Source organism: Camelus bactrianus, chromosome 18 (assembly GCF_048773025.1).
Source record: "Camelus bactrianus isolate YW-2024 breed Bactrian camel chromosome 18, ASM4877302v1, whole genome shotgun sequence".
NCBI classification, from domain to species: Eukaryota; Metazoa; Chordata; class Mammalia; order Artiodactyla; family Camelidae; genus Camelus; species Camelus bactrianus.
In genome coordinates, this window is record NC_133556.1 from 26212150 (window position 1) to 26227062 (window position 14913).

Genomic DNA, 14913 nt, shown 5'->3' on the forward strand with positions numbered 1-14913 from the left:
CTGCTGGTGAAGATGTTGAAATAACAACAAAGGCTTTAGAATGTGATAGAAACTTGGTTGATAAAGTAGCAGCAGCGTTTGAGAGGACTGACTCTGATTTTGAAAGAAGTTTTACTGTGGGTGAAATGCTATCAAACAGCATTGCATGCTACAGAGAAATCCTCTGTAAAAGGAAGAGATTGATGTGGCAAACTTCATCATTGTCTAAGATTAAGAAATTGCCACAGGCACCCCAACTTTCAGCAGCCACCACTGTGATCAGTCAGCCGCCATCAACCTTGAGGCAAGACCCTCCACCAGCAGAAAGATTACGACTCGCTGGAGGCTCAGATGATGGTTAGCATTTTTTTAACAGTAAAGTATTTTTGAATTAAGGTATGTATTTTTTAAAGACATGCTGTTGCACACTTAATAGATTATAGTATAGTGTAAACGTAACTTGTATATGTGGAAACCAAAAAATTTGTGTGATTTGCTTTATTGCAGTGGTCTGGGACTGAACCTGCAGGATCTCCGAGCTCTGCCTGTAGTGCTAACCCAGCCTTGCATCCTGGAGATAAACTGGCTTGGTCATGACGTGCATCATTTTTATATATTAATGGATTTTACTTGCTCATATTTTGGCAAGGACCTCTATGTCTATATCCATGAGGGATATCGGTGTATTATTTTTATTGTATGTGTGTGTATTATGTCTTTGTTAGGTTTTGATGTTAGGGTTATGCTGTCCTTATAAAACTTGAAGGGAAATAATTCCTTCTTTTTCTATTTTCTAAAACTTTGTGCAAGATTGGTGTTATTTCTTCCTCATATGATGGATAGTTTGACTTCAGTAGAAATTCTGGGCCTAGAATTTTATTTAGAAACATTTTTTTGCAAACATTTAATTCCTTTATTAGATATAAAGCAATTCAGAATTTCCGTTTCATCTGTCACTTTGGATAAATTTTTTTTCCAAGGAATTTGTCCATTTTACCTAAGTTGTCAAAGTTCTTGACATAATTCTGTTCATAATGTTTCCCTATTGCCTTGTTAATGCCTGTAGAACTTGTGACAATGACCCCACCTTCACTCCTGGTGTTGGTAATGGGTGTTGTCCTTTTCTTCCCGATGAGTCTAGCTGGGGGCTTATCAGTTTTGTTGATCTTTTTCAAGAATCAACTTTGGCACTGTTAATTTTTCCCATTGTTTACCCATTGTCTATTTTATTGATTTCTGCTCTTTGTCATTTCCTCTTTTCTCCTGTATTTGGGTTGACTTTGTGCTTTTCTCTAATGTGAAACCTTAGGCCATTGGTTTTAGAGTTATTTCCTAACATAGGCATTTAAAGCTGTAAGTTTCCTGCTATGAGTTTCTCCCCACAACTTTTAATATATTGCATTTTCATTATCATTCAGTATGAAATATTACCTAACTTCCCTTGTGATTTCTTCTTTGACCCATGGATCATTTAGAATATGTTGTTTAATTTCCAGATACCTGGGGACTCCTATGTATTTTATTATTATTGATTCTAAATTAATTCTGTTATATTCAGAGAGCTTACTCTCTATGATTTCATTCCTTTTAAATTTATTGAGACTACGGCCCACTTTATGGTCTGTCTTCGTGAATATCCCATACAAGAACTGTAGTTTGCAGTTGTTGGGTACAGTACTCTATAAATATCCTTCAAGCAAAAGTGTTTCGTACTGTAGTTCAGACGATCTGTGTCCTGATTTATTTCTTGGTTCTGTCATTCATTGAGAGGAGGTGTCAAAATCTCTGACAATAATCATGCATTTGTTTTTTCTTCCTTTTAATTCTTTCAGTTTTAACTTCATTTATTTTGAAACTGTTATTAGGCAGACAGATTTGTGACTGAGTTTTCCTGATGACTTGTATCTTTTATCATTCTGATATATTCTTTTTCTCTGGTAATACTTGTTATTTTTGCAGTCTACTTTGTCTCATCTAATATGGCCACGCCAGCCTTTTTATGCTTACTTTTTGCATGGTATATGTTTTTCCATTCATTTACTTTCAGTGTATATATGTTTTTATATTTAAAGTGATTGTTTTATAGACAGCATATAATTAGTCTTGCTTTATCAATTCTGACAATCTTTGCCTTATAATCAGAGTGTTTAGTCCATTGACTTAAAATTAATTATTGATATAGTCAGATTTATCTCTACCATTATCTCTACCTCTCTTCTACCTTTCTTGCATTCTTTTGGATCAGGTAAATATTTATGTTTAAATATTTTTTAGAATTCCACCCTGATGCTTTTTTAGCCATACTCTGCTTCATTTTTTATTGGTTACTCTGGAGAATGCAATGTTTTTCCTTAACTTTTCAGTTTGTTTAGAATTAGTATTGTAATATACCATATAAACAGTAAAAACCTTGCAATTATATAGGTGTGTTTCCTCTCTCCACCTTGTTTGTCATTTGTCATTGCATGTATATATGTTATAAATCCCACTAGACAATATTTTAATTTTTGGTTTAAACTGTTTGTATATATTTTAAAGAAATTGGAGAAAAATTCTTTTCTGTTTACCTAGGCTGCCATTTCTGATGCTCTGCATTCCTTTCTGAAGATCCAAGTTTCCACCTGATATCATTTACTTTCAGCCTGAAGAACTGTAGCGTTTCTTCCAGTGCAGGTCTGCTGTTGAAGGCTTTAAAGATGTTGTACCATTGTCTTCTGGCCTCCATTATTTCTGATGAAGAGTTAGCTGTCATTCAAATTATTGTTCCCCCATGTAACGTGCTCTCTGGTTGCTTCCAAGATTTTCTCTTTTTATCTGGTTTTCAGCAGTTTGATTATGATGTGCCTTCATGTTTTTCTTTGATATTATCTTGCTAGTGGTTCATTGAACTTTTTGAATCTGAATTTATTTAATGTCTTTGACCAACTTCGGGGAAATTTTTAAATTTAAAAAATTTAAATTATTAGTTCGTCAAGTATTTTTTCTTCCCTGTTTCTTGTTCTTCTCTCCTTCTGAGATTCCAGTTACATGTATGTGAAACTTCATTCTCCTATCCCACATATATCTGAGACCCCATTCATTTGTTTTTAATCTTTTTCTTTCTCTCTGTTTCACACTGAATAATTTCTATCAATTTATTTTCAAGTTCATAACCTTTCTTCTGTTGTCTCCATTTGGTTGTTAAGCCTTCCAGTTAATTTTAAAATTTCAGAGGTTGTATTTTCTATATCTAGAATTTCCACTTGGTTCTTCTATTATAGTTTATGTCTCTGAGATTCCTCATACTTTATTTTGAGCATTTTACCTTATATCATATAGTATTGTTATAATGTCTGTTTTAAGACCCCTGTCTTCTGATACCAACATCTGGGTCTTCTTGGCACTAGTCTCCATTGACTGACACTTCTTTTGAGTAGGGGCTGCATTTTTCTGTTTATGTGTCAGGTAACTTTTTATTGCATCCTGGACGTTAAGGTGGTTGCCTTGTGGAGTCTCTGGATTCTGTTATATTCCTTTGAAGAGTAGCTGTTATTTTAAAGGTGGATATTAATGTGGCTGGCCCCCAACTGCAAACACTTTCTCTTAGGCAGCAGTTTGACTCTTTTATCCTTAACTGGGCTGCTTGCAGTTTGCTCCCCGCATGTGTAGTTAAGGAGGTCAGCCACAGGCTTAGAAGAATTTATTCCCCAAACTAGGGCTCCCTTTCTCTGAGTCACCTTTCTGGGGTTTTCTCCCTTCACTTTTCAGACTCCGTGGTTTTCTAAATCTCTCCTCTGGTTCTTCCAGCCAGAAAGTGCACATCGTGCATGCTTTGTCTTGGAGTTTTAGTGACCCTTCATTGAACTCGCCCTCATTCTGTGCTGTCCCTTCTTCCGAGTATCGACTCTCCTCCAGAATCTGCCTGCTTTTGTTGATGCTCCAGAGCCTTCATGTGGTCCTTCTGTTGTTCCTAAGGTCCTGGTTGTCATCCATAGGTTTGGTTGGTAGGATACACCTCAGCCAAACAGGAGGTGGTAGTAAAGATGAATAGTGAAATCACTCTTGTCCCTATCACACTTGTGAAGTGGGAGTGTCTGTCTGGGATATGTAACTCCAGAGAAACAATCAGTGTATTTCTTACAGCTTAAAATATTAAAAATGTGTCTGTATCTAAAGTACATTTAGGATGCCATTATAAAGGAAAACCATAGTAAGAACTATGACTGAAATATAGGAAATGTGGATGATTTAAAACAAACAAACAAACAAAAACAAAGCACAAGAACAGAACACACCCAGTGTGTTTTCACTCATTTGCCTTCCTTGGCCACCCCTGTTGGCAGTTGCATTTTTAATTTTGCTCACCAGTCACAATGGCCGTGCAGGACCACTAACGCCATCTGTTGGCCGATCGGATGTGCTTCTGCTTGAGCATAGTGATGTTTATGCTGATAAAAAGTTTCATGATTGTTTAAAAAACAAGTTTCAGATGTTTTGGCATGCAGAGAAATATGGATGTTCTTGCCTTCGAGAATTTGATACTAAAGAATATAAGCCTGTTCCTGCCCTAATTTGGTGAGATATTATGTTAACAAAAAGGTGATAGAAAAAATGCCACAAGCTGGCTCATAACAGCAGTTCTAAATCAGCAGCATGAAAAATAGGGGCTCTGAATTTACCGTAGGGAGAGATTATTGTGTCCTGTGTGTGGGGCGCAGTGATGGGGAGGCTTGGTGGAAGAGGGGGCCTCACGCTGGGTCCTGAAGCAGTTCGGAGGGGGAAGGTATAGCTCAGTGGTAGAGTGCCTGCGTAGGACGCACAAGGTCCTGGGTTCAATCTCCAGTACCTCCATTAAATAAACAAACAGACCTAACCCCCCCCCCCAAAAGAATTTTTTTAAAAAAAGCAAATTGCCTGAAGCAGTTCAGGTGGAAAGAGGTTGCAGGTAGAGGAAGCAGCATGAGCACTGGCAGGTGTGAGTGTGTGTGTGTGAGGGGGGTGGTTCAGATTCAAACTATCAGTGCTTCCCATTTTGTGTGAGCGCAGACCACTAAACAGATTAACACTAAGACATTGTAGCCTGACACTGAGGTTTGTGGTTTTTCCTCTAGGGTGTAGGGGAAAACATGAAGACAGATACCGTGCAGAAGTATGTTTGTATCTGGTTCAGGCAGACTTATTACACTATTGGTTTTTTCTTAAAATTATTGTAGAAAGTTCACTTAACTTGAAATCAAATCTGCTCTTAACAGTGCTATTGATTAATATAACCTTGGAATTATAATGGAAAGTCTTAAAGTCCTGGTTGGAAATACGGGATTGCTTATTCCCTTTTCCCAACTGTGAGGTCTTACATTATTCCCATCATGAACAAAATATTAAATCCTTTCAAAAGTGTTCTGAGTCTTAAGTTGGGGGGGGAAAGACAAAAGGATAGGAAAAATAAAACATAGGAAAATTATATGTAATCTTGGAATGTGGAAGGCCTTTACAAACAAAACTAATTTCCTTAATATATAAAGAGTTCTTCACAAATCAGTAAGAAAAAAATATATAGTAGAAAATGATCAGAAGATATCAACAGTTTATTAACAAAAAAGGAAATAGAAGGTATTTTAAAATATGGGTGGATGATCAGTCTTGCTCATAATAAGAGAAATGTAAATGAAACTACAGTAGAATTTTTATCTGACTGGTAGGCAAAGATCTAGAAGTTTCATAGTGGTACCATCCTGGCAGGAATGTGGGGTAATACTCCCATAGTCGCTGGTGGGAATGTAAACTGACAGCCTCTAGAGAGTGTCTTGGCAGCATCGAACACAGTTTAAACTGCACATAACCTTGGACTTGATTCCACTTCTCAGTGTCTACTCAGATGTATACTTGTGCATAAATGAAATGACACATGTACAGGGATATTCCTTAGAGTCCTTTTTAAAATTTTGAAATAGTTTGCGCTCTACAGAGATGTTGCAAAAATAGTACACATGCTTCCCTTCCTCTGCTCCTGGTTTCCCCTAGTGTTAGTCTCTTACAGAGCCGGGGTATAGTGATTGAAAACTGAAATAGCGCTGACACAGTACTGTTCAGTAACATGTCACTCTCACCTGAATTTAGCCAGGTGTCTCGTCAATGTCCTTTGCTGCCCCAGGGTCCTACATCCTGTCCTTATGTCTCCTTGGTCTCCTCTGTCTGTGTTTGTCCTTCAGGACCTTGACTTTTGAAGAGCACCAGCCAGTTGTTTAGAGGATTTCCCTGTCTTGGGTTTGCCTGATGCTTTCTTGTGATTAGATCAAGATGTCTTTTTGGCAAGAACACAGCAGAAGGCAGGCGGCGCCCCCTCACCACCCGGGGTTGCAGGGTGTGGATACGTCTCTTTCCTGATGATGTTGACTGTGTTCACTTTGTTCAGGGTTATTTGCCACTTTCTCCCCCGTGAAGTGCTGTTTTTCTCTTTGAGATCAAGAAATGTCTTGTGGGGATACTTCAAGATTCTGGAAATGTTCTGTTTTGGTGAACATCCATCAACAATTTATACCTGTCACAACTAATACAGTGCTTGCCTGGTGGCGACTGTCTGTCTCCATCATCCTTACACATTTCCTAATTGTAATTCTGCTGTAAGGAAGAGGTCCCATCTCCCCCATACTTTGATTTTACATTTCTAGCCTCCAAAACTGTGGGATGATAAATTTCTGTTGTCTCAGCTGCCTGGCCTGTGGTGCTTTGCCACAGCAGCCCCAGGAAACTAACATACATCCCTTGTAAGCAGCCAGTTTCTTACGGCTTAAATTGTGTGCCCCCAAAAGTCATGTTCACATCCTTCCCCTGCCTGCACCTGTGAATGTAACCTTATTTGTGAATAGGGTCTTAGCAGATAAGGTAAGTAAGATGAAATCATATTAGATTAGACTGGGTCCCAAATCCAGTGTAACAGGCGACCTTAAGAGGGAAATTTGAACACAAAGGAGACACTGAAGAGAAGGCCATGTGATGATGAAGGCAGAGATTTGAGGGAGGCAGCGGTGGGTCAAGGGTGGCAGGCAACTCAGAGGCCAGAAGAGAGCGGGGACAGGCTGTCCGTCAGAGTCCCCAGGAGGAATCAGCCCTGCCAACACTTTGGTTTTCAACTGTGGTAAGCTGCCCTGTCCGTGGTGCTGTGTCACAGCAGCTTCAGGAGACGGACACACAGTCTCATTAGGTTCTGGTTTATCCTTCCCGTGTTTCTTTTGCACAAAATAGTGGAAAGAGGATGTTTTCCCGCATCTCCTTTCTTCCTTGAAGGGTAAGTACGCGGTAGATAACCCTTTACCACTTCGGGGTTTTTTGTTTTTTGTTTTCCTGTTTTTTATTTTTATTTATTTATTTATTTTAAACATTTCTTTAATTGAGTTATAGTCATTTTACAATATTGTGTCAAACTCTTTACCACTTTGGAGCATTATTTTTAACAGCACCAGGCTGGAAACAGATTGAGCACTAGTTACTTATCCATTACAGTGGACTATTGATTATAAAAAGAAAAGCAGTTTTAAATATACTAGAACAGAGTGATCTCTAAGATGTGTTCTTGATTAAAACATTTGTACACAGAAGCCTGGAAGTAAAAAAGTGTGCCGGCCCCTTCCTGCAATCTGGGAGTGGGTTTAGAACAGGTAGTTCGTGGGAGCCTGAAGATAATGAGAGCCTTTAGCCTCTCAATTGTTTGATTTCGTGTGATTTCTGGTTTCCTGTGGGTAAGGATGGTTTAGAGCTGGGATGAGGGAAAGGGACCTGTTGTTTCCTGATGGGACCAAAAGGCAAATGTCGAGGAAAGGACCAGAGGAAGTCTGAGACAGGAAGTGGGGATAAATGTCAGTTTAGTGGGTTTATGCAAGCAGATCAGGGCACTTAATTCCTTAGCAGACCTGCTACGCTGGGGCAGGAGGAGGCGGGTTCCTGGAGATTTGGGGCATTGCTTGGTGGAGGGCCTGGAATGCCAGCCTGAAGTGTTTGGAGTTGATGAGGTTGTGGCAGGACTGACCTCTGAAATCGGAAATGATGAGATAAAATTGGCGTTGAAAGATTGATATGTTGACATTTAAGTGACGGATTTCAGGGAACAGTGTTTCAGGTGGGGAGACCTGCTTAAAGGCCTTTGGACCTGAGTTGTGCGGGGAAGAGTGGCCGCAGCAGAGCTGGGGGAGGCCCATGAGGCGGGGAGGGGCAGGGGTCCAGGATAAGTGCTCCTTCTGTGTCCCTGCTGGAAGGGACTCCGCATGACCATCTCTGCCCTTACCTGGGCTGGGTAATAGGGTGTGGTTGTTAGGTGGAACGTGGTAAGAGGAGTACTAATTAGATGTAAGAATTTCTAAACTGCTTTCGGTTGGTCTGTGTGTACTGGCTCCCGTGGGGGTGTGGCCACGAACCCTGCCCACCTGTGCTTACCCAGCTCGCTCCCCTCTCTCCTGGAGGGACTCCTCCATGGCTCCGGGCTCCATGGCCCGGCGCTCACCTGCGCGTTTGTGCATCTGGAGGGCTGCTCCCTGTAGAGCTGGGACCCAGACCCCGACCTGAGGCCCAGCCGGAGTCTTGCATCCCTCAAACTTCTCTCCTTTACCCCCGTCTCTGATTTTGTCCTGAAGTCCTACCATACTTTAAAGCAGAGGGTCCCCGTGGGGAACTGTTTTTCTCTCCACATGTGCCCAGGAGCACTGTTCCTGGGAGAAAAGGCAGTGTGGGGTCGCCCCTAGTCTGCTGGCATCATTTCTCATATGCTCAGGTCACAGGCTGGGATCATAGGGACTTCAGCACCCTTGCCTGGCCTGGTGTAGACTGTTTGTTAAAAAACTTTTTATCAAATATTTAATTCCAGAAGAAATACCCCAGTTTGAGGAGTTTCTTTAGCTGTATGAATAAAGTGAAAAATGTAGTTAGGCCAGAGAATTAAATATTTAGACTCTTTGGAAATTGACTATTTTCTGAATTGGGATAGATGTTGTAAGGTAATCTTCATAGAGGTAAAGACTAAGGTCATGTTATTTATTATAAATCCAAGAATAAACTTAAAAGGCAGGTTTTTATACCTCATAGGAATGTGGAAGTCGACATGTTGATTTTTTAAACTTTCAAGTTATTTCTGGACATTCCATGTCATTTCTTCCTGACTGTGACACGTGTGTAGTCCACAGCGTGCAACAGCAGCTCATCATGGCCTGGGCGTCCACACAGACTATCCTGTATGTCTGACCTGTAGCTTTGAAAACACCAGGCATTAAGCCCCTCCCGACCAGCGCCAGTCCCTGGCTTGGTGGTCCAGGAGTCGGGTGAGTGGTGCTGGCGAAAGGGTTGGTTCTGTCCTGCCGGCTAGAGTGGAGGTGTGTTTCTGTAGCGTCTGTCAGCCAAGCGAGGCTGGGGACAGCATGTCAAACGGATGGCTTTCCCTTCTTCCCTGGCAGTGGTTCCTGGCTCCACTGTGCTGAGCAGGAAGTGACAGAAAACCAAGACAAGGACAATTCTAGTCCCTTTGCTGGTTACAAGGTGGAGGAGCTCATTCGCTGGCTTGCGGGTTTTAAATACACTAATTAAAAAAACTGACAGTTTTGGACAAAAAAGGAAAGGAAGATAATTGATGATTCTTTAGAAGATGATGAGACTGGTTCAGAATATCACTATTTAAAAATTTGGATCTCTCTTGGGGTATTTTTCTCCCCTTTTCCATGATAGTTATGTGATGAGGGAGGTGGTCTGTCATATTTCAGGCTCCGGGAGGGGCTGTGAGCACCAGGACACGTGCGTTGGGTGGGTCTGTGTGCAATCTCACCAGGGAACGTATGTGGGAAGTGGTGTCCAAAGACACCTGCTCGCCCCCGCAGCTCTGCCCCGGGTTCTGATGCATTCTTGGTATCTGACACGTGTGAGGATGTGTTATTAAAACTATCCGCGAAAATGCCAGCACAGCATTCAGTCACTTCTTGTTTCTCCTAGTGCACTGAGTCTCTCAAGCAACAGCCTGCCTTAGAGAAATCCCCCTCAGCATCTGCCAGACTGGACATGAACACACTAGGATAGTCTTTTCCTGATGTGTTACTAACTCATTTCTTTCTGCATGTTTGTCTTTTCAGGAAAACCAGTTCTGTGTCCTTGGAGGACCCCAGCCCAGCCATGGAGTCCCAGGCAAAGGCCAGCTTTGAGCTTCTACGTCGGACGGTTGTTCAGCTCGCAGGTGGCTGAGGACCCGAAGGAGGAGCCCCTCCACTCCATCATCCGCAGCTCGGAGACCGTGCAGGGTACCGTGTGCGGCTGCGTCTTGTCCAGGGAGTCTTGGCTGGCTAGTGGCTGGCTCGTAAGGGGGAGTTTTTTTAAGGCAGAAGCAATGAATGATCGAGCCACCCACTCGCTTCAGAGGAAGGAAGGTCTTGGTTGGAGGGAGGGTTCCCCAAAACAATGTGTCCTGCGTTTTGGTCTCAGGAGGAACCTCTGACTTCCATCCTGGTGTGTCGTGCCCCCTCTGGTGGTCGCCTGTGAGTTCGCGCGGGGCCCCTTCTACATGGTGATTCATGGCACATCTGCTAATAATCATGGAAGCGGGACGTAAACTCAGTACTGGCCCCGCCGACGCAGGGCTGCACTCCGGATTGTCCTTCATTCCTAAGAAGTATGGAGAGCAGTCTCTAGAGCTGGTCCTCACGTTGGTCCATTTCTGGCTTTCAAATGGGACGACAGAAGCTTTGAAGTTTGGCTTAAGAGGAGAAATGAGGTTTTCTTGTTATCCTGCTTTCTAAGTGAGTAATTTGGAAACCGCTGTATTCAGGAGTAGGAGCCCAGGCCTGGATGTTCGAGTCGGCTGGTCTCACAGGCGGGCGAGGTGCAGGCCTCGGCAGCCCCTCGAGGTAGCCTGACCCCAGGCGTGCCGGCTCCAGGGGGGGCGGGAGGAGGCAGGTGAGGCCTGTGCTTCCTCCGCCCCTTCCTGAGGAGAGGGAACCACCTGGTTTGTTCTGAAGCTGAGACTTCCTGCCTGAGCCCAAGACTTGGTTTCTTTCTTTCCTTTTTGTTCACTGTTTTGAAAAATGTTTAAAACTCGTTACCATAAACATTTTTTTGAATATTACATAGCATATTCTTCCATGAAAAAAGACATTAAACTTTATTGGTTTGTCTGATTCATTACTAGGTTCCGTTTCCAAACATGAGTTCCAGGCTGAGACAAAGAAGCTTCTGGACATTGTTGCCCGTTCCTTGTACTCAGAAAAAGAGGTGCGGTGCCTGTCATCATCCCCAGCACTAGCAAGGTTTCTGTTGGCAAGACCACTTTTACGCCGCTGTGGGGGCGCCAGACAACACGTTAGCTGTGAGAATGCGTTACATTTGGACGGGCTTGATCTTGGCTGCCAGTGAGAGTATTTTTATCGAAGTCTGTTGGGTTTTATGGACAAATATATCCAGATGATTCTTTGGGCTAGATTGAATCTGGGAATTAATGAATTTTGCTGCTGGTTTAAAAGTCCCCTAGATGTTGACGTGGGGGGCCCTGCTGAGATCTGTTCCGTGGTGCTTTCCATGTGCTCCAAGGCCCTGGGTTTCCTCCCCTCGTCACCTGGTGGAGCCACCACGGTCTGTAGGGTGTCAGGTGGGAGGACAAAGACCGCTGGCCTTGTGGGGAGCAGAGCAGAAAGGAGCTGCCAGGGGCCTTTTTGAGGAGGTTAAGCTCCTCCAGGGGTGACAGCTCCTCCACGGAGAAGTGGGGAACCAGTGAGCCGTCATTTCCATGCTCTTTGTTGTAAAACACAAAGAAGACTTAGCGAAGGATAAAGCCCAACTTCCCAAAACAAAAAGGCACTTTCTAGGAAGTATTTCCAGGTATTGTCCTGTTAAATTCTATATTCTGGTGTCCCTGTGGCATCCGGCTTCTGTTCTCGGGGTCGGGTCGCCTCCTCCCTCTCCCCCCGTGTGCTGTGTCTCTCCTTAAGCAGGGAGCCTGTCGGGGGGAAAGGGCTTTCCAGACACCGGTCGGCAGTTGAGCCTGTGGCCCTTTTTTGTCCAGAACGTGGCAGGTCTGGTTTGTGATGATCCACGAGATTAAAGAAACCAGTGAGTGAATGAATGACCAAGCCACTGTAAGAGCAGAGCAGAAGAAACATACTTGGGGGATCTTTTGACATCCCCGGGCAAAGGTTGAAAAAGAAGTCGTGTCACAGGGTCCTTGACGTTTGGAGTTAACCAGTCGACACCTAACTCCGGGCTTGACGTTCCAGGAAGGAGCAGTAGAGTTAGACTTCAGCATGTACAGCCAGGTCAGGGAGGTGCGAGCGTCCTTGATCATTATGTGCTCTGCCCTGGAGAAACTGCCTTTGAGCAAAGTGGGAAGTCTTTCTGGTTAAACAATTCTGGGGCATTTCTGCCCCAGCCTTGAACAGTCGCTGCAGGTGCCGCTAACCCAATGGGCCCTGCAGTGCCGGCTTCTTATTTCCGCTGCCGTAGGTGTTTATACGGGAGCTGATCTCCAATGCCAGTGACGCCTTGGAAAAGCTGCGTCATAAGCTGGTGTCTGAAGGCCAAGCGCTGCCGGAAATGGAGATTCACCTGCAGACTGACGCCGAGAAAGGCACCATCACCATCCAGGTACCTCTCCCCAGTGTCCTGACGCGGGCGCCGCCGGCCTTTCCACACACCACCCTGGGGACACAGGCCTTCCTTTCTGTCGTGTCTCTGGGTCCCAGTGACTTGCTGATTGTATTCACTATTAACTTCCTGTAAAAACATTCATTCAATGTAGAAAAGTTAGAAAACATGGATAGCAGAAGAGGAGAAAATTTTAATTCACTCCATCATTCCAAGGTAAGTACTATTAACATTTTAGCGTATGTCTATTTAAGTTTTTGAACTGTGTGTTTATCTTCATAGCTAAACACATTTTTAGGCTTAATTTTTTTTTAAATGGAGGTACTGGAGATTGAACCCAGGACCTCATGCATGTTAAGCATGCCCTCTACCACTGAGCTCTACCCTCCCCCCAAAGTTTAATTTATTCACTTTATTACTTTTTCTAATTAATTTTTTTTGCAAGGGGGGAGGTAATTAGGTTTACTTATTTGTTTACTTTCTGAGTGGAGGCACTGGGGATGGAACCCAGGACCTTGTACGTGCTAAGCATGTGCTCTACCACTGAGCTATACCTTCTCTTCATTTTTAATCTATAGTTGACCCTTCAACAACACTGGGGTCGGGGAGCAGACCCTCCCCACAGCTGAAAATGCACATATAGCTTCTGGTGTGCTCTCTGTATACCTGGGTCCTCCCTGTACGGTTCCTGGGAATCCGCGGATCTGCACCCGCGGGTTCAGCCAGCCGCAGACAGTGCAGTACTGAATGGAGGTGGTACTTGCTGTTGAAAAAACCGTGAAGAGGTGATTCGCCCAGTTCAAACCCATGGTGTTCAGAGGTCAGCCGTCCTCTTCACATTTTTAGCCATACTTTTCCTCTTGCAATGCATATTTCCCAGGTTACTGAATATTCTGTGGTTCTATTTTTAAAAATCATTCTTTTTTTTTTCTCCCAGTTTTATTGAGATATAATTGACGTACAGCACTGTATACTTTTTTGGGGGGGTAATAGGATTTTATTTGTTTTTAATGAAGGTCCTGGGGATTGAACCCAGGACCTCGTGCTTGGTAGGCACGCACTCTACCTCTGAGCTCTACCCTCCCCACTCTACTATTTTTAATTGCAGCCCACTGTTTGGATTAACAGTCTTACTTTAGATGCAGAGTTATTTTTGGTGGCTCTTGTAACCTTTGAACAGTTTAAGGTCAAAAAGTTAGAAAGGCAAAAGTGGGGTTCATCAGGCAGTGGGCCTAAGGGACTTCACCTTCCCGGGACAGCTGCTCTGGGACCTGCTGCCCGGGCGCAGGTGGGACTGTGGGGCGTGCGTCCTGCGGTTTGGAAGGCTTGGCTCCGGGTGTGACTGCTGCTCTTCTGGTCACCTGTTCTCTCTGCTCTGTGTATGTGTCTGCCTGTCTGGCTTGTTGTTTTCAGAAGTTTTACTGAGGTATAATTTACATGCAGTAAAATCCTCCAAGTCTTAGTGTACAATGAGTTTTGACCAACATATGCGTTCATGGGACCACGCATACCACTGATGTCATCACCCCCAGTATCCCTTGCCCCTTCCCACCCCTTGTCAACCGCGGGTCAGCTTTCTGTCCCTGTGGTGGTGTATTTTCTAGAATTTCACGTAAACAGAATTATACAGGATGTAGTCTTTTGGGCCTGACTTCTCTCAGTTGCCTCAGTGCTTTAGTGATGCTTCTGTGCTGTTGCAGTGTCAGTAGTCTGCTCCTGTCACTGAGAAGTGGTCACTGTGTGGGTCTCATGGTTGGTGTGTCCGCTCAGCAGCTGGTGAGCACTAGGGGATGTTAGGAAGAAAGCCGCTGTGCACATTTGAAACGTTCAGGCCTTCATGTGGGCGTATGTTCCGTTTCTCCGGGGTAAATACCTAGGAGTGGGAGTGCGGGGCTGCAAGGTGAGTGTCTGTTTACCTTTGTAAGAAACCACTGAACTTCCCCAGAGGGGTGTCCCATTTTGCATTCCTGCTTTGAGAATTCCAGTTGCTGCACATCCTTGTCAGCACTTGTCACTGTCAGTCTTTTTATTTTTAGCCATTCTAGTGAGTGAACAGTGTATCTCTTTGTGGTTTTAATTTGCATTTCCCCAATGATTAATGGTGTTGAGCATCTTTTCTTGTGCTTGCCATTTGTGTGTGTATCTTTTTTGTGAAATGTGTATTCAGATTTTTGCCCATTTTGAATCAGGTTGTCTTTGTGTTGTAGGCATTCTTTGTATATTCTAGATACAAGTCCAATATCAGATATTTGTTTGCAAATATTTTCCCCTAGTCTGTGACTTGCCTTTTTATTTTCTTAGTGGTAGCTTTCGTTCCTAATTTATTTTAGCTATTTTTAAATTTTGTTTTGTTTG

The 14913-nt window shown here is 43.5% G+C and overlaps 1 protein-coding gene and 1 non-coding gene across 2 annotated transcripts in view; one reads left to right on the plus strand and one right to left on the minus strand.

Annotated features, from left to right (window-relative positions):
* The window catches only part of TRAP1 (TNF receptor associated protein 1), a 48668-nt gene that overhangs the window by 16052 nt on the left and 17703 nt on the right, over nt 1-14913 (plus strand). Inside the window, exons 2-4 of the mRNA XM_010949940.3 lie at nt 10062-10226; nt 11111-11193; nt 12418-12558. Coding sequence (XP_010948242.2) covers nt 10062-10226; nt 11111-11193; nt 12418-12558 — 389 coding nt within the window. The remainder of the gene's footprint in view (nt 1-10061; nt 10227-11110; nt 11194-12417; nt 12559-14913) is intronic.
* TRNAG-ACC (transfer RNA glycine (anticodon ACC)) lies at nt 13570-13641 on the minus strand. Its single transcript has one exon. It is a non-coding gene; the product is annotated as a tRNA-Gly (tRNA).